The sequence below is a fragment of the Calonectris borealis genome, chromosome 4 (genome assembly GCF_964195595.1).
Source record: "Calonectris borealis chromosome 4, bCalBor7.hap1.2, whole genome shotgun sequence".
In the NCBI taxonomy this organism is placed as follows: Eukaryota; Metazoa; Chordata; class Aves; order Procellariiformes; family Procellariidae; genus Calonectris; species Calonectris borealis.
Genome location: NC_134315.1, coordinates 70242796 through 70265445, shown reverse-complemented (window position 1 = coordinate 70265445; position 22650 = coordinate 70242796). Strand labels below are relative to the sequence as shown.

General features: G+C 38.0%; 1 protein-coding gene across 1 annotated transcript in view; it reads right to left on the bottom strand.

Moving 5' to 3' along the window:
* Nucleotides 1-22650, bottom strand: part of FREM3 (FRAS1 related extracellular matrix 3) — a 74998-nt gene that overhangs the window by 18461 nt on the left and 33887 nt on the right. The window contains exons 3-11 of the mRNA XM_075150483.1: nucleotides 22030-22176; nucleotides 19190-19420; nucleotides 18806-18931; nucleotides 15613-15864; nucleotides 6552-6701; nucleotides 4135-4344; nucleotides 2762-2959; nucleotides 2003-2167; nucleotides 983-1165 (exon numbers count right to left, since the gene is read on the bottom strand). Of these exons, the coding sequence (XP_075006584.1) occupies nucleotides 983-1165; nucleotides 2003-2167; nucleotides 2762-2959; nucleotides 4135-4344; nucleotides 6552-6701; nucleotides 15613-15864; nucleotides 18806-18931; nucleotides 19190-19420; nucleotides 22030-22176 (1662 nt within the window). The remainder of the gene's footprint in view (nucleotides 1-982; nucleotides 1166-2002; nucleotides 2168-2761; nucleotides 2960-4134; nucleotides 4345-6551; nucleotides 6702-15612; nucleotides 15865-18805; nucleotides 18932-19189; nucleotides 19421-22029; nucleotides 22177-22650) is intronic.

Genomic DNA, 22650 nt, shown 5'->3' with positions numbered 1-22650 from the left:
TCATCTACATGAAATCCCAAGACAAGAGCGGTCTATTAGAAATAGGCATCTATGGTCCTTCCTCCAGAAACCAAGTGGGGATTGTTATTTCTCGCTAAAAGTCAGGAGGAAGTGGCACCCATTTTTCTGTCACTAGCCCTGAGTCAATAGCATGAATACTCAAGAAATGAGAGACCTTGTTTTGTATTCAAGGTCATACCTCCCCGGGAGACACTGTAGAAGAGTTACTCCTGTATGGAGTTTGCATGACCACCAGGCTATAACTGTACCTGCATCAAAACCATGTCACTATGAGGAAAACAAAATCCAAATGGGTCACAGAAAGGGAATATGGGTCTGTAACCTTGAGGCTTGGACTCTTTCCTGGGAGACAGGGGACCTGGGTGCCAGCTCCCAGGAGTGGGCTTTTCTATGAGAAGCATCCCACCACTGGCAACTCCTTGCTGTACGTGCTTAGGGTAAGTCGCTCTTCCATACTGCAGGACGAAAGCAGAATAAATCTAGACGATTGCCTTAAAATAGCAGAACCAGGAATTTAAGCATATTCCTGTATCATCCTAAGCTGTCTATCATGACTATGTCCTAACCCTCTGCCACCTCAGGGGACCTGAAGGCAAAGCTCAAGAACCAAATTCTGCTCAAACACATGACTCGGGCAGACAACAACCCGAGCTAAGCTGAACTTTCATTCTTATGAAGAAATCCTGAGTTTGCATTCCAGGTTAGGAAATTCAAAGCAATTTTGCCCAGAGCAAACAGGATCTCACTTCCAATCCAATGCTAATACAGTCCCTTTATAGGTCCCACAATTAACTTGGAGAAAAACAAAAATAGACAATACTCAAATCTCCCGTTCCAAAACACACAAAGTGAAGCAGTCTAGTCTAAAGTACAGTACTTCAGCTCCCTGTCCAGCATTCATTTGCAGGAAGGCGCTTTCCAAACTCACGTCTCCCATCCCCGTACCCAATGAAGCCCTTACCTTCTGACATTGGATTGTAGTCTTCCCCTGAGGTGGCTGAGCCATCCTTAGTGTGCACTCTGACAACAGACACTTTGGAGCTATCACCGAGGCGTAGAACGTGGATTCTTAGGCGTGCAATTTCTCCAGGTTCCTGAGGCTCCTGAATGCTGTGTTTTATTTTAGAGAATTTAATCACTGGTTCTAGATGAGGAAAAAAAAGCACAACAAAAACCTGAACATTAAAAAAAAAAAAAATTTACTCATGTCAACTAGACCAAGTGCAAATACCTTATCTGACAGTGGATACTCCAAAGGTAATGAGAAGGTCATAACAAACCTGAAAATTCAAAGTGATTGTCTGGCTATTAATTTATTCGGTTTATTGATTGCTGACTGGAATGATCAAAGTGAAATATTTTGGAAACTGGAATTCAGATAGGAGTTTGTAGCTATTATTAAAAGAAGAATACCTGGTCCCCTGGTGTTTGCTTTAGTGCAGTCTAGAGTGGAATATTTAGAGATAAAATATGTTTAGCTTTTGAAGAAAGCAGTTACTTTTATAAGTTATTTATTCTAATGCATTGTCAAAGGTATGGGATAAATCTGATTTTCTTAAGTGACTCTCTACAACTTGTAAGGAGTCCATTTTACAGCATTATCAATTACATTATGTTATGTTATTTTTTCCTTTTTTTTTTTTTTTTTTTTTTGTGAATTTGACCCAAGGCATTCATGATTCTCTCAACTTAGTCAAATTTATGATACTCTTATTAAAGCAACACATATATATCAATAAACAGAATGGAAATAAACAAGAGAATTTCTCTCCCCATTATCCCACAGAAGGCAGGCGCAGTGACGCATTCCGAATAGATTAGGAGGGTGCAAATTCAAAACATAAAAATAAAATACTTGACAGCTTTTTGAAAAACTTGGTACTGGGTACTTTGAAAACTATTGAATCAAACACTGAATGGAATTAGTCCCATTTTCCCGTTTGCAGCTACCTATATAATCAACAATTAACATAAAACTCACTGTCGTCTTCATCCTTAATCTTGACCACGGTCTCTTTCTGATCCCCAATGGAAGCACCAAATGTGGAATCACTTTTTGGTGTTCCAAGCACCAATCTGAATTCCTCCTCCTCCTCATAAATTACATCATCCTCCAGAGTTACAACACAGGGCTTCTCAGTTTCTCCTGCAGAAAAGTATGAAGCAAGATCAAGACATTATCTTCACAGGAGTACAAAAGACCAGGATAAAAACAAAACCAAACCCCCCCACTTCTTCAGGCTTGCCATAGAAAAGACAGTCTCAAGAACACAGAAGCAGAGACTAGCGCTGTCTCGCACACTTCATTTTTTTGAGTGTTTGAGTCAATCTCTGCTAAGGGAAAATCCCACGATGGGAACTCAGCAGCATCCCTTGCAGCATTCAGCAGGGCGTTGTATGGCAAGGAACCTGCTGCTCTGATTCTCCTCTGCTGAAGGCACTGCATCAGTATTATTTCTACTTATTCTCATGAACAAGTGCTATGCTCAAAAGTGTAGCGGAGGATGTTCAATATTACTGAATTCTTTACTGTCCAACTTCGGCTATAAAAACCTTTGAAAGTGCTGCTGTCATAGTTAGAAAACTACTTGTTAAATAGTCCTGTGCTGCCTTCTTCACCCACAGAAGCTCAACTGGCATCACAACTCCCAGAATGCCCTGGAGGTCTAGCTCTCATTTACTATCAGATTACTTGTCAAAAGTAACGCATTATTTTCTAATTCCAATGGGAAAATCTTACCTGGGAGAAACACCACTACAGAATCATCTGTATTTGGCCTCTCCTTGTAGTCCATCATAACTTGGGCAGAACCCTGGCGAGTATAGCAACGTACTGTGGATTTATGGTTAATGTCACCGCTTCGATAAATGAAGGCCACCAGCTGTTCATCTTTTTCATTTGCCACGTACATTGGTTCTTTGAACTGGACTTTCGGTACTGACAACAGACCATGTTATGCATGTTGAAAAGGACCCTCACACATAGGCAGAAAATATTAACCACATTCCTCCATTAAAAAAAAAAAGTAATTTTCTTTAACTAAGCGTTTTATTTGCTAACCTTTTACAACAAACTGAAGAAGGTTCAGATTTACACATGCTTTTCAAACACAGATTTTGAATCTGGATGAATTCAAATACTTTCCTGGTCTATGGCAACTAATTGCCAACTTGGTACTAATTTAGTACTTCTCACACTAGCTAAGACTTGGTGATTTTTTTGAAAACAGCATTTGAGCCACTTCAGAGCTGTGGGATTATTTTCTATAAAGCAGTCTCTTTGACCTTTGATGCAGAGAGGAACTAGGTGCATGATACCACAAGGGCAAAAAGGGGTGATGACCACAATTCCATCTCCACTGAAGGCCGTACCATACTTTGCACTTCAACAAGTGAGTATTTCAGAGTGAAACTCTAACTGCTCTTCAGAGTTCTGTTTGAGAATGAGCTTTCTAAAACAAAATAGCTTCTTTAAGTCTTTGAAGTGCAGTGAATTTGCAGAAACCTGAGACTGTTGAGAGTCAGCTCGGTTTATTTAGCAAGTGCTGGAGAACCTGTAAATGGTGCTGCGCAGAGTGTTGTTTACTTTTAAAGTTTTACACCTACCTTTTTTCCCCCCTTAATGCTCCCCTAGAAGAGACGATACAGTTACAGCTTCATGCAATAGCAATCTGCATAATTATTTGAAAAATTTAGCTCCCTAGAATTTGGTGTTCAAATAACTACTAGGGAAAAAAAAGTTTAATCCCTATGGCTTCCCTACCTTCAAAATGAATATTCATTCAAACAAATAGCCTTAATGCACCAGGCATAAACAAATGTACTTTTAGCTCATGGCATTATGTTAACTTGTCCAAAACAGTATCTTCAAGTACATAATGAGAAGGAAGACAAGCCAGAGTAAAGAACCTGCACTAGAGCCCTATGTTCCAACTTCAGGTATAGCACACAACTGTTAATCTTTATAACGTAGTTGGGGTAAATGATATATCACAGCACTTATACACATTGTAATTTATGCTACTGCCAAAAGAGCTCTTCCACCTTCTAAGTGCACTTAAAACACCAAAAGGAAAAAACGTTGGAAAAACTCTCCCCCACCCTCTTACTTACAGTCAGTGACAGTGTCATTGATAAAGACAGTAGTTTTGCTAGGTTCTCCAAGCACTGCATTCGTGGGCATGCAGAGAACTAGTTCAAACTTTTCCGGACCTTCCAGAATAGGCTGGCCCAAATCATCAAGGATGATCACTCGAAACACTTGCGTGTTGACTCCTGGTGTAAAATCCAGGTTACGGCTGATGCCCACATAATCAACTCCAGCTGTTTGGGAAGCAACAAGACTTGTATGGTCAGTTACTACTGTAAGTTAACATTCACTTGTACATTTGTGAAATGTAGCTATTTCTAATGCTGTCCTGGAGAAAATTTAACTTAGATTTTTGTCACGTGCAAATAAATTTGGGGACAATGAACAGAGAGTGCAACACACACACACAAATACATATCTGGATCATCATTTACTCTTTATGCCATAAGCACAATTAAAACTTGTTTAAGATCCCTTAAACTGCAGAGTAACAGGCTACAGCCTCAACAACATGCAACAGACCTGAGGTCCGCAGCAATTTAACCCTTTTGCTCAACTCTGGACTACATACATGAGCTATTTACCTTTAAAGGAGCAGATGTCTGTCCTAGAAGAATTCCAGCTGTACCCTAAGAAAAAGCGTCTTGCACTAGACTAGATCACTGAGCTTGAAAATCATGCTGTTACCACTGCCTCACCCCTAAAAGAAGCAGGCAGAAAGAGTGCAGGCGGGAACACCTAGAATTACTTTTTTGTGTGTGTATGAGACTATTAAATCTAAACTCGAAGATGTATGACGACTTCACTTCTTCCTTCTGCTTGTGTCCCATTGTTTCACTGAGGTTCTATTTCCATAATTTTGCACTCTTATTCACCCGAGCGTTCCTCCCCATCCCCTGTTAAGTGTTCTTCTTGTTGCTTGTAACGACAGCAATTCTTTCCCTTCTTTGCCACAGTATGTTGAAGTTTATATACCTAAAAGCAACTGTGCCTTTTTCTTTTACACATCATTATGCAGCCTCTGGATTAGAGGCAAGGAACACTTACCTGCATAAAAGCTGACCTCCCTGGTTGGCTCTGTGCATCTCGAAGAACTACAAATCTTGCACAGGTTTTGTTCTTCCCTTAATCAAATATTATGTGCATAGGCATTTCATATACAACCATATTAATATTTTTGTGTGCAAAACTCTGTAAGTACTTGAAAACCAGGAAAAGATTCAGTGAAAAGAATTTTTTTCCAAATCTCATAACTAGGCTTTAACAGAAGTGATTTTTAAAAAAAAATTATAAATACAAGACTAGAAATGCAACATTACTTTGCTACTTTATACACAACACAGAAAATCCTGTAGGACCAATCATATTTCTTCACCTGAATAGTGAGTCTTCACGTATTCATCCCATATATTGTCTATTTTGCTAACAACTTCTCTCTTCTTCAGAACTGTAGTCAAATTCTATTTCCATATATGTACCTTAGAAGTTAATTAACTGTTCCTTCAATCATACATGCTGCATCACTAGTTGCTATAATTCTGTGTTATTTTGGTAGCAAATCTGATTATGTATTACATACATATTAAAAAAGACAATTTTGCTTTCAGCTTGATTAATATGAACATTTCTGAAGCCTTATCTGTCTCTTGCCTGCGTGTCATCAATTTGTTGGGCTGAACAGAGACATTCTCATTAACGCAACCAATTTCCTTGACACCCAGCAGGTATAACTGCTCCTTAAAATTAATTTAGCAGCTAGCAAGTCAAGCAACATATTTAAACAGCACCGCAGAATTTTGGCCAGCTTAAATATTCCCAAAGTCTGATATGGAAAATGACTTTTCGTTGGGTCTGAGAAATAAGAATAGGATTTTACAGAGGCAGTCACCAGATTTTGGGTATTTTGGGTCAGTGTTGGACAGAGAAAATCCTCGGAGGTCACACTGGTGGTGCCTTCCAGAATTTCTCTCCACAGTAACTGACAGACCCTAAAATCTCAGATACACCAGCTCTCGTAGATAAATAAAGCTTCCTTGGCTAATGTGCTGATAGCATCATTTCAGGGCAACTGAAGATTTATGCTGTAAATTCAGTTTTATTCCGGGGAAACACAATATCTTGCTATAAAGACAATACTCTCTCACTCCAACTGTTTCTCCAAAGTCTGCCATCGGTTAAGGTGCAAGCAAATTTATGGTCATTTTATTCATTCTGCAGTCTCCATCAGAAAGTCAATGAGCTTAGCCGAGCTGTCCTTGCCATATACAACTGGGACATAAATATCATGTTTTCTACCTGATAAATCCATGTCCGATGTCTTTTACTTAACTTTTCCACCCCATATATACACTGAAGAGAACTAAGAGTGAATGCCAGATAGCCCATTTTCATGCTCACGTACTCTAAAGCAACCTGAGCGACATTTTTATGAGTAACTCACCCTCTGCTGACACTGGTTCTGTTTTTCTGGAACGCACCGTGACAGAAGCTGCTTTGGACAGATCTGTTCCAGTCCTCCAGACACGAATCTCCACGTAACCAGCGCCTTCATCCACTCGATATTCAGTGTTACCAAAGTACAAAGCAGGTTCTAAAAACAGAGAGCAATGCATATACTTTTGAAAGAGCCTCTTTTGGCCTGCTCTTGTACACATGTATATTTAGTGCTTAAACTCTCCAGTCTGACTTTTAGTGCTCAAACGCTGCAGTTTGACTTTTAATATGTTAATAGTTGGAAAAAAAAAAAAAAACATTACCAATTTGCCCTGCAAATCCTAGTAATATCTACTGTCCACTTACATAAAACTAAACACTCCTTGAATTAAGTAAAGAAAGTGTTATATCTATATGTTTTTGATCTTACCTGCAGCTGACAGAGATCTTCCACAGCCGGCTGTTCAGCTTACTGGCTGTTTACCTTACCATCCAAAGTAAAACAGCCATTTCAAAAATTGTGACTATGTAGTGTAACACAGCCATAAGACATGGGATAGTTCTTCCATTATATTTTTGTTAAGCAAATCAAGCCAGCAATTTTTTTTGAAATTTACTATTAAAGGAAATATATACCTAAACGCACCTTCCCCCTGCCCTTAAAAGATAAAGGCAGTTTGCAGGATTTCAAGACTTCAGACTTTTTTTTTTTTTAAATTGTTTTCATGGATGATTAAAGGGTTACAAGCTGTTTTTTCCTTCAATGTAGCAAACTGACTTTAGTTATTCATAGGGAATACAAAAAGTTGCACAATCCAGGTCACGGAAAAGGTCAATATTAAATTGGGTTTAAGCCGAGTCTGTTGTTTAGCATAAGAGATCAAACATCACACGACTGTCTCAAACTAGTGCCAATTTAGCCGCTTTTCTGAATACCCATCAAGAAGAATGAAGCAGCACACACTGGAGACACGTTATACCTGCTGCTTGTACTAAGTAATGGATAGAGTCTGCTAAATTCAATACACAGCCCTCTTTACTTTTGTCACCTAAACAATAGTAGGCTTTATCTTGCTATCAGTACTAATAGAGCCTGACACATCTTTCCTGGCTTGCATATTACCACCAATCTATATTAGCACAACGTAAAGAATCTCTCCAATACCACAGCAACATTATTTTAGCACAATAGCCAGTATCTTCTTTAGTAGAACCGCCACAGTTGCACAAAAGCCTGGCACTCATCTAATACGCTGCATTTCTGTTGTACCTCTTGGGGAAATTCAAAGAACTCTGAAAAGCTTTAGAAGTCATGATTGTTGTTTCCTACAGCTAGGGAAATGGAAGCTTAGAGTAAAACACCATGGTCAGTAAAGAGTTTTTAATTTTTGACTACCTGGTGTTTTCCAGAGCTCAGTTTATTACTGAGCTTAAAGCCAGTTTTACAGAAGGGAGAGACAGTTTCCAGAGACTCAATGTGCCAAGTAGAGCACAGAAAAATACACAGGCTTTTCTAAATAATGTGAAACAACTCAATAATAAAAGCGCCTCATCCTAGTAATAATTTTTCACATTCTGGATCTCACCTTCCCAAACCTAAATAAATGTTCTTTTGTGAATGGGGGAGAATATCTAGCTAAGTTCTTTTCTCAGCTAATTGAGAATTTTGTATTTGCCTAGAGGCACTATCTGCTTCCTCCATGTATATATAAAAACATCAGAACGCCATCTGGCCCGTACCTATATAAACATTGCCACTCCAGCTTGCAAGGCACCTTTGGATACTTACTGTAATTTTCTTAAGCCACTGTGAACTGTGAACCTGCACGCTACTTTTCCATCAGAGCAAACCCTGATAATCACAAAGACTTGCTGCAGAAGCAGATTAGGTCTTCAGCACACACTATTAAGGAAGGTACAAGTGTTCCAAGCAGGACTGCATTAATATTTACTTTCAACCTTTTGATAGATTACCTTTAAACAGGCTGAAACAATTCCTTTCTTAGTCAGCCCAGCAGGATTTCTGACAAAGCAAAGCTTTGGCATGCAAAACTCAAGAGGAAGGTTAGAGAATGAAACCAGACACGTGATGATGGGTTAAATAGTTTAACAAAACACAAAGCTCTTTGAAAATGTGCTTTTTTGAGGGACAGATCTATTCATCAGGACTGCAGGACTTAATTCTAGCTAAAAATCGCAGCCTTTGGGGGATTGAAGGTGTTGGCTTTCTTCTTGAAGATTCTTTTTCAATTCTTGAAGTATTGTTATGTTTTAAGGAAAAGGGTATCACAACTGAAAGTCAAACTGAATGTCTCATTTTATGTCAATTAAATACTAAAGCTGTTTTCAATGAAAATTTTGCTTTGCCTAAAGCAGCACCCCAACACAAATTTTTCTCCCCACCTTCCCCTCCCACCCTCCAATCAGCAGTTTTAATGATCAGTTATTTGCCAGTTTTGGCTTTTTTCCCCCTGCCGTGACAGTTTGAAGGTGATAGAGGAGGAGTAGGAGTGTAAATATCCAAACTCACATGCCTTTTTGTCACAGCTAATGGATTATTAAGTTACTAATGATGGCCTATAAGTTGTTACAGTTCTGTTTAACCATCTTGTGTAAAGCATAGAAAGAGTAATTCTTCACAAGGCAAAGGCAACACTCTGGGTTATATCCGCGTCACTGGGTCCAGGATCCTACTTCAATTGAGTGGGCAGAAAAATCATTGGGGTCCCTCACCAAGAGTAGAAAAATCATTTGGAAAAATACAACTTGACAAAAACGGTAACAATTTTGACCACATTTCATGAAGATGATCACTGCAAAGTATTTATTCTGGCAAGAGTAATCAAGAATCTTTGTAATTAAAAGAAAATTATTATTTATATTTTAAAAAATTTTAAGAAATATTTGTAATAGAATATCATCTATTCTTTCCCATTCCTTCTTCCCCTCTGAAAGAACTGTCCAAGATTTAGTTTAAAAATTAGACTGGTTAACTTTCTCTATTTGCATAGAAATCTGCTTTCAAATATCAAAAGCCCATCAATTTCCCTTAGGCACAGCTTAATGGATTTTCAAGTACAGGTTGTAAATTCTTTTGAAGTTTTAAGAGATCAGGCAGTTCAGCTTATTGCCGTCCACGGTAACTGTCTTGAATTGGCCTTTAAATACCAGCCTCCTTAATTGGGAGAGTAACTTTTTCTCCCCCTTGAATGTGCATACTGTGTCTACAACCATATGGACTATAACATTATAACTTCAGATGTCAGTGCTGCACCTTTTGATAACAAGCTTTTTTTTAAAAAAATATGGCATGAGGAAATGCAAAAATCAGTCATATTATTCTTATTACAGTCATCTTTCCCATTTCTATTACTCACCGTAAATTGTCATCTTAAATTGTGCTAAGTTTTTTATAATCCTCATGCTGAGAAAACTTGAAATGCTTGCTGCAATGATCCAAAGTTTCACAATCTTATTGTATTATCAATGAAACACGTGAAATGTAACTCATGAAATGAGTAAGCAAATACTTCTGTTCATTTCCAACACAAGCAGATGAAAATAAGATAAAAAAATAAGTATCTCTATAATCTTTCAGATGAACGTGTTTCCCATATAAATATAGTACAACAAAAGAGAATTGTTCCTTGGATACTGTGACCAGTGAAATATTCAACAGCATCTGCTGTGTCTTCTGAGTTTCTGAATGTCCAATCTAGACACACCTACTCTCCCAAAAATAGCAGGGATAATAAACATCAGTCAATGGGCTATTAAACATACAGGTCCAGCCCTCAAGGAAGATGACACTTGTGACTCAATTATTACAGCGAATTAATCACTTGTCTCTGAAACACAATCCATTCTTATTATGGAGCCCAAAGATAACCTCACTACCCTTTAAATTCTACCAAGGCAATATACTTTAAAGACACATACCTTATATGGGATTTCAAAAGTTGATATACCAAGTCAAAAAAAAAAAAGGAAAAAAGAAAAGCAGTTTTAAAAGTGGAGGTCATTCATGTATTTATACTCTTCTTTTCTTTCCCTTTTAGGATGGTCAGTGAAGAAATCATGACATTAATTACCGAACGTTTAACTAAGAAAGCAGAACAGCATCTGAGCTAACTGGTAATCTTTAGTAAACAATAGTGATTTCAATCATGAAATGCCATAAATTATTAATTTAAAATCAATTTTCCTTCATAAAATAATAGCTCTAAATGTTAGTTTGGCCTGGAAAGCCAGCCAATTTTTTTTTTTTTTTCCTTTTTAAGCTGTGGTCCTGAAACCTGTTCTACCTGTGATGCCACTTAAACACACAAGCAAAGAGCTGAGGTGGATTTCCGCTTGCTTAGAAAACCACAAGCTGTTTGCACCTATTTCTTCAAAGCTGTTTACTGAACAACCGGACCCTTTGTTCAGCCAGACACGGACAGCATGCTCCCAGGCCCCCACATTACAGGAAAATGATACACAACTTAGAGCTTACTGGTTTAGGATCAAGGGTCTGCTACAAAACCTGCATTGTTCTCTGGCTTGGAGAGACCCTAGATCAAAGGATAGACATTATGTCTTGACTAATAACTTGCTGTTTCTTTTTAATTCTTGAACTAGCACTTTCCTTTATTTAAATGTTACTATGATGCTATAAGAATGTGGAGTAATAATTAGTTTTAGAGATATTTAAATTTTAAACTTTTTCATGCACTAAGCTATATGAAACTGGTGACTCTGAAGACTCTTAAGACCTAATAATGAGTTATTTCTGGTTTTTATGTGCATGTAACATGACTCTGTGAGGAGCTATGGATCTTCGTTTGAGGCAGTCTGTGGCAGGGCTCTCCTTAAACATTGACAACAAAATTTTAGGACTCTCTTCCCTATAAAGTCTGTTTTCTCTTTAAGGAATCCCTGGGCATATGCCTCTCAAACCATACTTCAAGCTTTGATTGATGCTTTCCTCCGTATAATGCACAAACCATACCACACCTGAGTAGAGATGGTGGAAATTTGAATCCTTCAGATGCTAAACAGGGATAAGTTTCTACAGTTGTAATCTGAGAGATGGAAATAGGCCTGTGTACAGAACCAATACTGAAAATTTTCCTGCATTTCACAGAAAAAAGTCACTGTAATGTGTGTTTTATTTTCCAGTATAAGGCCATTATACAGAACCATTTATTTAAAAATGCAGCAAGGTAGGGCCCTTCAGAGGGGGAGACCTAAGCGGAATGTATGTAAGAAACCTCAAACCCTGAAACAATAAAACCAAGAAACTGCTTTCTCTTCCATCCTCACACACACGTAGCACTGTGGATACCCGTGATCTCACAAGTTTTATGAAGCTCTCACGAGACATCCCAACAGAACAGCCAGCAAGACAAAAATAATTTCCACTCCTGCCTGTGCTCTGGTATCAGACTTTCAAAGTGGGAATAGTGACTAAGAGAATTTAGTAATGTTTGAATGCCTGGTATTTATCTCACCTTATGGCGACATTATCTTTACTGATAGAATGTTTTTTTCTGAAATATGTTATATACTTTGTGAACCACTCTGTATAAATATTTAAACAGCAGTGATTCCACTAACAGAAACTCTGACAGCGTACCTGACTGTTTTCCTTGATGACACTTTAAGTGGCTTTCCTTCTTGCTGTAAAGCTTAATGCAACTAAAAACATTTCAGATCACTTAATATAACTAATTCTTCAACTTTCACTCATATGCGGCAGCACTGAAATGATTGACATTAAAGTTGTGTCATTTACATACAGCTTTCTTTGGCCTAAGAGACTCAAGCTTTTTCTCTCCAAAATTTCTTCTTTTTTTAAATTGTTGACAAGAAATATATTTGTTACTTCAAATCTTACTGATGTCAAGCAATACCAATACTAATAGCAAGCAATAAACTGCTTGCTTTGTATTTGATGATTGTGAGATGTGGAATGCTGTGAATAAAATTAGCACAAGGTATTTGCTTTTATGTCAGGGAGCGCTCACAGAATCTCATCATGGGTGAACGAAAGAGCAAAGTAATCATTCCCAAATGACTTTTATTTACAGAAAGTGTGAGGAGTATTTCCTGTATTGCTTCCTATAGCAAGGAACACATTCATACTGCACATACCTCTATGTGGTCATAGCTGCACACTTCTCTACGCTAACAAAAGGCCTTATCTTGCTACCGAGAAAAACTCCATTGTCTGCACTGATGTAGTCTTAACACCTCTGTAGGTATTTAAGCACTTATGATGTAATTATTCAAGCTTATCTGCTATATTGCCCTTCACTCAAGCCCAGCTATATTTTTACCATCTGTGCTTACAAATAAAGGGGTTCAGACCTCAGAGCTTGCCATTACACATGAAGGACTATGCCTAGTACTTTGCTGCAAGGTTACCTACTTTTTACTTGAGCTGTTAAGCAGTTCATAAAACTCTAAAATTCTGGAAGTGGTGCCAATATTATGGACATTTCTGTAAAAATTTGTAATATAAAAAAAGCCCAAAAATGCAAAAAATGTGTATCATGTTCCAGGTTCATTTACATTACAGCTAATCAATCATGGTGTGAATCAACATTAATTTATGCTGTGTATGGTCACTTATCCATACAAGTAATTTTGGAACACTATCAGATCTTAATAATAAAATTTTGCATTTTCCTTTTCTTTTTGGAGGCTGGCTAACACAGGATTACTATTATCCCTTAATGCTGCAAATGATTCTATTAATATATATTTTAAAGTCTGCCTCTCAATTTCTTTCTTTTCCTCCTTGTAGGGTTCTCTGGTCCTGGTTGTTAGAGGCATCACAGCGTACCTCATCATGACTGACTTGACCGAAGTCAAGACTGTACAAATACAGTCACATCCATATTAAAGCTGTGCTCAACTTTTTTCCAGTTGGAAAGAGGCACTTTCAGGCTTACTATTGCCTTATTTCTTTGCTGAGTCTCACAATCATTCCAAGTTTGGTCTGCATACTTCAGCTGTTAGCATATTGCACTTTACAATGAGAAATTTTATCTGTCTACACAACCCATTTTTCCTGGTATTAACAAAAATCCCAAAGTGTTCATTTTTCAGACACAACCAGGCATATGGCTATGAAATGTTCTTTTTCACTTTAATGGACTGTAGGACTATCCACTGTAGGAGTAGTAAGTATATAGACTTATCAACAGTGTATACACTTACAGTACTGTATAAGTATTAGAAACGTTTGGTGGATCAAGGTATCATTCTGCAGAAAAACAAAACTGGTGAAACTTTACTCTTTGCAACTCAATTTTTACACATTTGAGAAAGAAGGTTGTCCAGTTTCTTATCAATCAATCCAGTGCCAGCAATCTATTTCCAGGTCAGATCAAAATGGAGTGGCAGCCTGGTTCCTGTCTGCTTATTCAAAATGGAGATAGTCTGACAGAGTGATGTGTTCTTAAGAGACTTCTCATTTCAGAAAACACTCTTTAAAAATTGAGCTTAAGCCCTGGCTATCTTTCCATACGACATAGGCTGAGTTCAGAATTACTCTGAATTTATCTGATAAGTTGTTAAGTATTTTGCTGGATGGTACTCTTAGAAAGAAAGCTTCGTAATAAAGAAAGAAGGAAAGTGAATATATGATAACCTATCAAAGTTGTATGGAAAAGTAGAAGCATGATCATTTTCTGTCAATTAATATAAAATAATTATCTATATAGTAATTTAGCTTTATATATATATAAAAATATTTTTCTATCTATTAAAAACTGCATAGAAAGCAGTTTTGATCTGCTGATAATAAATAATTTTGTTTTCCATGAAAATAAAAATTTGATCATTGCGTCTGGTAAAGAAAACAACTCTTTCCTTGCCGCAATGGCTTAATTCTGCATTATTTTCCCTTCCTACTCTCTGAAAAGGATAAAGAAGCCTTTCGACAAATCTCATCAAGCTAAAGATCATGATACTCTTATTAACTTCATTCTTATGGCAAATTTATTTCTGATGTAAATCCTTCGGCCTCAGAGGAATTACACCAGTGATTAGTTTGGCCCATCCATGTTCCATCTTGGAAAACAACATTTTTCCCCTCATCAATTTGACTGTGTCTGTTTTGACTAGTTGACTTCTGCAGGACATACAAAAGGGTAGAAATACACAGTAGCTAATAGAAATATTCTCTTGGATCTTTAGCTTCTTACTTTTTTTCATATAACAGAGTGAAAATTACTTTTTTATTACAGGACACAGAAATCAGCCCCCAAATTCTCATTATTTATGAAGTTAATGAAAAGCTCCAAAGAATCGGCTCAGTATAGCTTAAATACCAAACCTGACCACTATTGTATACCATGGATCTGTCTAATCACCATACAAAAGTCCTGTCTTATTTAGCACAATTATATTCACAAGATTGGATTAGCAAGAAAGATGTAGACAGGGACTAAAAGAACAAACAGAAGTATGACAATAAAGAATATGGCTTTTCTTCTGCTTCTGTCTAACGGTATCAATTCTTGAATTGAATTCTGTGTCTCCAACTTTATAATAATAAAGGAAGCCTTGCATTTCTACCTTAAAAGTGCACTAATCTTGACACACTGGGAACTACTGTGCATGTCAAATTAGCCTCTATTAACTATTTCTACTCTTTAGCTTTATCTGATAGTATACAACATTTTTCATGTATAATATTGTCACAAAACTAATCCTATACCTGTGTAAACTACTGTAATCACAGACTCTGCTGCAGTAACAGTAAATCTAATCCTCACAGATCTACTTCAGAGTAATAAAACAGCCATCTAGTCCTATGCCAGTAAAGAAAATAAAATCTAATCCTCAACTCCCGCTGCAATAGCAAAACAGTGTAAGCGAAGTGCATGATACATATTTACACTCTATCTTAAACATAGTTAATGTCTGTTCTGCCCGTTTTTCTACTGAGTAAGCAAATCCTAGACCCATGTTTTCAGCTGTTAAAAAAACAAAAACACAGTGGAAGAGATTATTTAATCAGTAAAACTTCCACAGAGGAAAGTCCCAGCAAAACAAAATTGCTTCTTCATACTCACCATCATCTGCGTCAGCCAAGATTATTACTTTAGTGCTTGGGAATTCAGTGCCAATTTGGCCACCCACTGGCATGCTCAGAGAAATATTGAAGGTCTCATCTTCCTCATAGAGAGAGTCATCAATAATGATAACACGACAGATTTTCTCAGTCTCATCCTTATTAAAATGAACAATGCTGCTATGATCTTCAGGACGTGAGATGTAGTCAGAGTAAGACAAGACAGTGGATGGTACTGTGCCAGTAGCAGAATCTATGAGGAGAGAGGGTAACAAATGAATTACAGGGACTCAGGACTTTAAAGAAGCAGAAGAACAACAGTCCTTTAAATGAAACAAACACAGAAAAAGTGTTTTATGCTGGAACTGACTAATAAATGTGTTTTGGTTACAAGCTAAACACAAGAAATCCTTCCTATTTATAATCACAAGTTCTCCAGTAGTAAAGTGACTCAGAGGGCTCTTATTATCACCCAGCACCCTCATGAAACCATTCTGGCTCCCAATTCACTATTATCTCCAGTTACCCTGACTCAACATTTTTGTGGGGCTGCACTTCAACCAGGTGAGAGAAGTGAATCAACTAATTAAAAAAAGAAACACCTCTCAAAAATATGCTTTGATACGAATTATGTAGTAGAGCACAGCCCCATCAGCAGTTGATCAGTCACAATAAAAAGCAATTTTGTGAGGGAAGAAGAGTGCAAGAGCAGTTAGGAGAAACAAATAGGTTTTGCTGTTGAAAGATAAGGATGTGGAGCCACGCCCGATTTAACATCCCACCCGACGATCACATTTCCTAACATTTGCACTGAAAAATAGCAAGATGTTTTCCCTTTTCACTTCCACACACTACTCTTTCGTGGATCAGAATGCCTGTGAAAATCATTGGGACTTTAGGATGAGGACTCTTCCTAAACAAATTAATGTGAATTTGAACTTCACATTTACCTCATTGTGCTATTCTTAGAAGGTGGGGAAAAAAAATCCCTCCCTTTCCTTCTGCTGCGTTTATTTGTGTGAAATACTTGTTTAAAAAAAAATAAGGCTTATATGCAATATGAGCCTAAGAACTGCTGTGGATTTGCACTACTGGCACCCTTGTAGCCAATTGGCACGTTACTGTCTGGTTGGGTGGACTGCTAGATGGACCAGAACTGGCTAGATCACCAGGATCAAAGCGTGGTGGTGAAGAGTTTGTACTCCACCTGAAGGCCAGTTACAAGTGGAGTTCCTCCTCCCTGGGTCCACAGGGATTTTCAGGGGACAAAAGCCTGAGCAACCTTGTCCCACCTCACAGCTGCCCCTGCTTTGAGGAGCAGATCTAACTGGAGACCTCTCAAGATCCCTTCTAACCCACATAATTCTGAGTACGTTAGGTGGCTTGATTTTCATAGCTCATAAGTACACAACAACATGCATTGATTACTTTTCCGTGGACAGGGGTTAGTAATGTGTCAGACACTTGTTAAGCAGGCTGAGAAAGATTAAATGAGAGACGGTGTCATGTTTACCACGCTTATCATGTTTAAAACTTTGAGAAAAATTGTTTTACTGCAGCATGTTTATGAAAAACACAAATCATGACAACAATTACAGCAATTGTGCATTTGGGTGAATGGCTAGCGTTATTAAGGTCAGACAGATTGACAGCCTACAAGGACAAAAAGCCTTAAGTAACTCGGTAAGATTTTCTGTGCCTCAATACACCACGAAAGAGGGGAGAATTCTGTTAAGCCCTTATAAGTCACTGATGAAGGAACAAATGACCTCTGAATGCCTGACACTCTGAAGATTCCTGCCAACCACTCAGGCTGACTCTTACAGGTAAGGGTAAAACAGAAACAAAAGACGTTAAAAGGATTTTCTGAACCAGAAGTTTAAATAAGTCACAGAACTGAGGATGATCCCCCATTTTCCCTGCCCATGAAGCACACAGCATGCTGGTATCTCAAGCTAGGACTAGCTGATAGAAGACTTCTGTACAAAAACCAGTTTTTTCAATCAAAACTTAGTATTTCACTGCTTAGGGTAAACGCTAACTTCTATCTTAAGCCTGGTTTCATTTAAAATTCCCTTTACTTTATCTTCATTAAATCTATCTTTGAATGCACATTTTAGTTTTGATTAAGAGTTACCTGATATATTTTATAATATCTAGTATTTTTACAATATCTAGTATTAATTTTCTCTCCTCTGCCATCTCACTTTTTCAGTTTATAGCAGGCTTATTTTGTAGTTAAGAACTATATTTGGAAAACTTAAGATTCAAATGAGTTGAAGAAAGAATCATATTATCAATTGCCTGTCTGTATTAACTGTAATATTTGAGTGACTATCACCATGCTGAAAGTCAGCGCCCCACCACAAACTTACATTCACACATCTCTGAATATCTAGTGAAGGCACGGCTGCGATCTAAACTTTACAGCTGGCCTCTAACTTCACCAAAACCCCAAAATCTCATTTGATTTTAGAAATGGTTTAGTTCTAAATCTTCGTGTCATCTCTGTGGTTCATGACTGACTCCATACATCACCTTCTTTGGTAAGACAGATTCACAAATAAGACAAAAAGCATTATTAAGACAGATCATTGCTTCATGGAGACTTCTGTGTCAGTTATGTTTAAACAAAAAGTGATACTCAATGCCCGTAGTCTGTCACTTTTGAAATACTAGTTCTTGCTGAATCAACTGAAGCCCTGACTTGGCTTCTTCCAGCTACGTAGTCAAAAAGCAAAACACTGATGACAGGAAAAACCCCACGCTGGGGACCTCAGTTCTCATTCAGGGTGTATACAAAGGTGCAGTGATCAGTCAGATCCTCAACAACAGGAGAGGTACAGGGCTTAAGACCAGAAGAATCCTTTTCTCCCTCTAAACAATCACTGCAGGGACAGGCATTTCCTCTTCAGCAGGAAAAGCTGCAGGAAAAAAATCGCGCCTCTTCGAAAAAAGGTACATACATGTATACACATATATATGTGCGTGCACACACACACATATTCTTACATTTTGGGCTTTAAAACACTCTTTAAGTAGAGAACTAGACACACATAAGTTGCCTGCAAAAATCACTTGTTCCAGCTACTGATGTTACTGGCAATACTTGCTGACTAACAACAACTGCATTTGCGCTCTTACCTAAACGTGAATATTATGCTGAATAATCTTTACCTAGCTAGATAACATACCTTGGTGTGTAGAACAAATGACCACCAGTTCTTGACTGACATCTCCAGATCTTCTAACAGGAATCAGCAGTTCACCTATATCTTCCTCTACTCTGTATTCCAGCTGAGGAATATACACTGTAGATACTGAGGAAAAACATGATGAGAGAAGGGGGGGGGACCGAGGTTGAACACCTGTATGACATTACATACAGAGTATGAATTTAGCCAGGCAAGAGATTTAATAAGAAATACAAATTCCTTGTTCAGCTAGGTGAAGCTTTAAGACAGGGCTGAACCACAACAGAGCAAAGACAGGTGAGGCATACAGATGCTCACAGGACCCGCAAGCGAACAATACTGCACCTAATCACAAATTCTAAGGGAACGAGAAGTGATTCATACCATCACCAGGATCCACAATTTCAACCGTTGCTATTGCTGGAATCTCAAGGGCAGCCATAACCGGATCAGACAGAACAATCTGGAACGTTTCAGATGCCTCGTATTCATTGTCTGCAAATATCCTCACTCGCCAGGTAGCCGAAGCCTGCCCTGGATTGAACTGGACCTGTTTCTGAGGTTTCCCCTTGAAGTCTTTATCCTTTACTGCTGTACCATCTTTGGTTCCAATACCTGCGTAAAAATTCAGAGGAATTATTCTCTATGCATTTTAGTATTTTAATAAAATTCACACAACCACCACAAAAAATAATTCTAAAATGCTAATCTGGCAGTTACTGACCTTCAGAAAAAAATAAGGATGGTTATATCACATTTTCTCTACCATTGTTGCATAGCTCATAAAAAAAATAGGTAATTAGGGTAGGGTCCTGCCAACATTTGTGTGCATAAAGAATTGTATTTGCATGAAAAATTCCATTGACTTCACCTGCTGGGCACTTAAAACCTATACAAGCATCAATAAAGTTACTGAGGCATAAGGTTATTTATCAAACATGACTGAACAGAACTGTTCAACGGGGCCAATTTTCCCACCTATATAAACATTTGTGGAACAAGTTTTCCAGTCATGCCTTCAGAAAAGATATATCAGCCTGTTAAGAAATTTATTTATGTCAATTAAGGTGTTCAAGGCTTCGTTGAAGGTATAATTTAGTCACTCACATTAAAAAAAAAAAAAAAAAAAATCAAAACACAACCCCACCGCTCATCTCTTTCAAAGAGAAATTAATCATCATATGTTTAATACTGCGTGCTTACAGTTTCTGTTACTGCTCTGTATCTGTGCTGTACTTACACACATTTAAGATCTGTGAAGTTCTTTTATCGCTTTTACCTATACATTAAATAAGCCCGAAAGACTTTTGCCATCTGTCCAAGTCTTGCTTCTGCAGATGCTGTCCTAGCTAGGTGAGTAAATAACTGGACGTTTGATGTAGAATTGCAGCTCACTGCAACAATGTTCTCAGGGTTTATCAGGTCCCCCACGCTATGCAGAATTGCTCCTTCTCTCCCACCCCCATTTTTTCTTCCTCGTGTAACTCGAAACTGCAATACTTAGTCCCATATCCACCCTCTCTGCTGGGGTGTCATCCAAGCAGAAGCTTTTCATCATACAGGTTTAAAAGACTGCACATCCTCATCTTAATAAAAACCACAGAGGGTAGTTGCATAGAGATTCTAGGGCTAGAGATGAGTCCATTTAGTTCAAAGTTAAGCAGCAGATGAGGATTTAACTCAAAGTAGGGTTTGTCTGCTATTCAGATCCGATGGCTTTTGCTGCAGCATGAGCTCATAAAATGATGATAAACCATCAATTTTTTTGAAAGAGCAAAAACAATATCCAGAAACATGAACATGCTTTATTGGAAACTCACGTGCAGAACGCTACAACTGACATAAGGATTCATTCAGCTTTTGCTACTTAATGCAGCAGAAACACTCAATAAAGCATCAATAAAATAAATTTTTTTTTAAGTAAGACTGTATCATACATAAAAATATATCATAGGAAGGCACTCGAGAAAAGATTTTTTTAAATACAAAAAGTTGTTACACATTTTTAAGCCTGCATATTTTTGTAGCTAGGTTTCTTGTTTGTTTTAATCAAAGGTGCACACATACTGGCAGAATCCAGCTGTGGACGTAATGAAGCGAAGATCTGTAACTCACTATGGGGTTTTGAAATTCATTACTCCCTTTGGGTTTCAATCCAGCATTAGTTCAAACATATGAGCATCTTTTTATCAAGGTTCAACACCAGCAATTACGAGTCACTTTACCTCCCCAGTTGAGAATGATTAATCCCTCTCAAGCCAATAGCCTACATGTTTGTTGGAGAATCTGATGGCTAGTGAAGAGCTTCTGAAGGCTGTGGGTATGAAATCATTCCTAAATAATTTAATTCCTAAATTTCCACAGTTTTTCTATTCCACAACTGCTTAGGTTTTAAATGCCCGATTTAATTAATACTCAGATAATAGCCCAATATATTTGTATTGTGCAAAGCAAATACTGTCATACATGGGTTTAAACGATAAAAACCCTAAAACTTTAAACCTTTTTTCTTTTTGTTTTTTTTTTTTTTTTTTAAATCAGGGAGAAAAAGACCTTTCTGCTCAGTGCTCCTCAAGTTGCTCCATTGGTACAAAGATTTCTATGATTCCTATTTACTTTGCAGAGCTGCCACGAGTGGGTACCCTGCTATCCCACGACAGCACGCTCGTAACTTCAGCGTGCTCTACACCTGCCACCTCCGCTAGCAGACGACCCTTCGAGAATTTCCAGTAGCTTTCAGATTTTCTCATAGCTCAAAGGCCAGCATAACACTGCCCTTGTAAAGTGAGGAGCTGTACCTAACTTCTCCACAACTCGGTTCTGCAAGCAGAGACCAGCTACTTCAAGAACTTACTTGTTTACTTATAGCTAAATTTAATGTGTAACGAAATGTATCCTCCTGCCAAAATAAACAAAGCAGAGTATCCTAATCTCTGTTTTGTTGTCTGGCAAGAGACTTCAGGAAGAAGACACTGGGCAAACAGCAGAAGTTCATTTTATTGATTTGTTCTTACATCTACTAATATATATACTCACTCAGATTTCTGGGTGGCAGCAGTGGAAAATGAAACACATAGCCACGTCTGAGCAATAAAAATCTATACCATTGTTATTCTCATTATTTGGCATTTATTATGTAAACAGAGGAACAAGCAACTACGGAAGAGCTCCTTAACAGCTGCCTTTTCTGGTGCAAGAAGCTTCAAACATTAAAGATTACTTACTGATAAAAGAGGTTTCTCGCAGATATCCTCTGCGTCTGATGGTCACCTCCAGAAATCTGGAGTTCTCATCCACGACGTAGTTCTCCTTCTCCAGTGAAATCCAAGCCCAGTTCAGTCGAAATGGCTGGCTCTTTAACATGTTCCCCCCTGAGTCACAGAAAAAGTATCCTGAATACTACATATAGTTCGCCAAACACAACTAGAATTCCCTAAGGTCATTGCTTAAGTATATTTGTATCACCTCAGGACAAAGCCAGCCTGCTTTTTCACCTGCAGGTATGAGGGACAGAGGTGCATCACATGAACCACAACGGTCCACTCTCCCAAACATTCCAGAGTTGACCAGCACACGTCTTCCAAGAGGCTGGAGGCTAGTTCAGGGGTCACAGCCTCTGTCTTAGCACACCAGCTCCCTAATTAAGCTACCTATTAACTCTCAAAGATTACTTTTGCAAAGATTATTTCTGTCAGGAGTGGGATTAAGCCGTGAAAATAACTCTTTGGGAGGCTTTAGGTGGGTCACATTGTAGTCTCACATTACTGACTCTCTTTAACAATGCTAGCATGTGCCTATCAACATCAAACATGATCACAAGCTGAATTCAGCATCTCCTAGTAAAT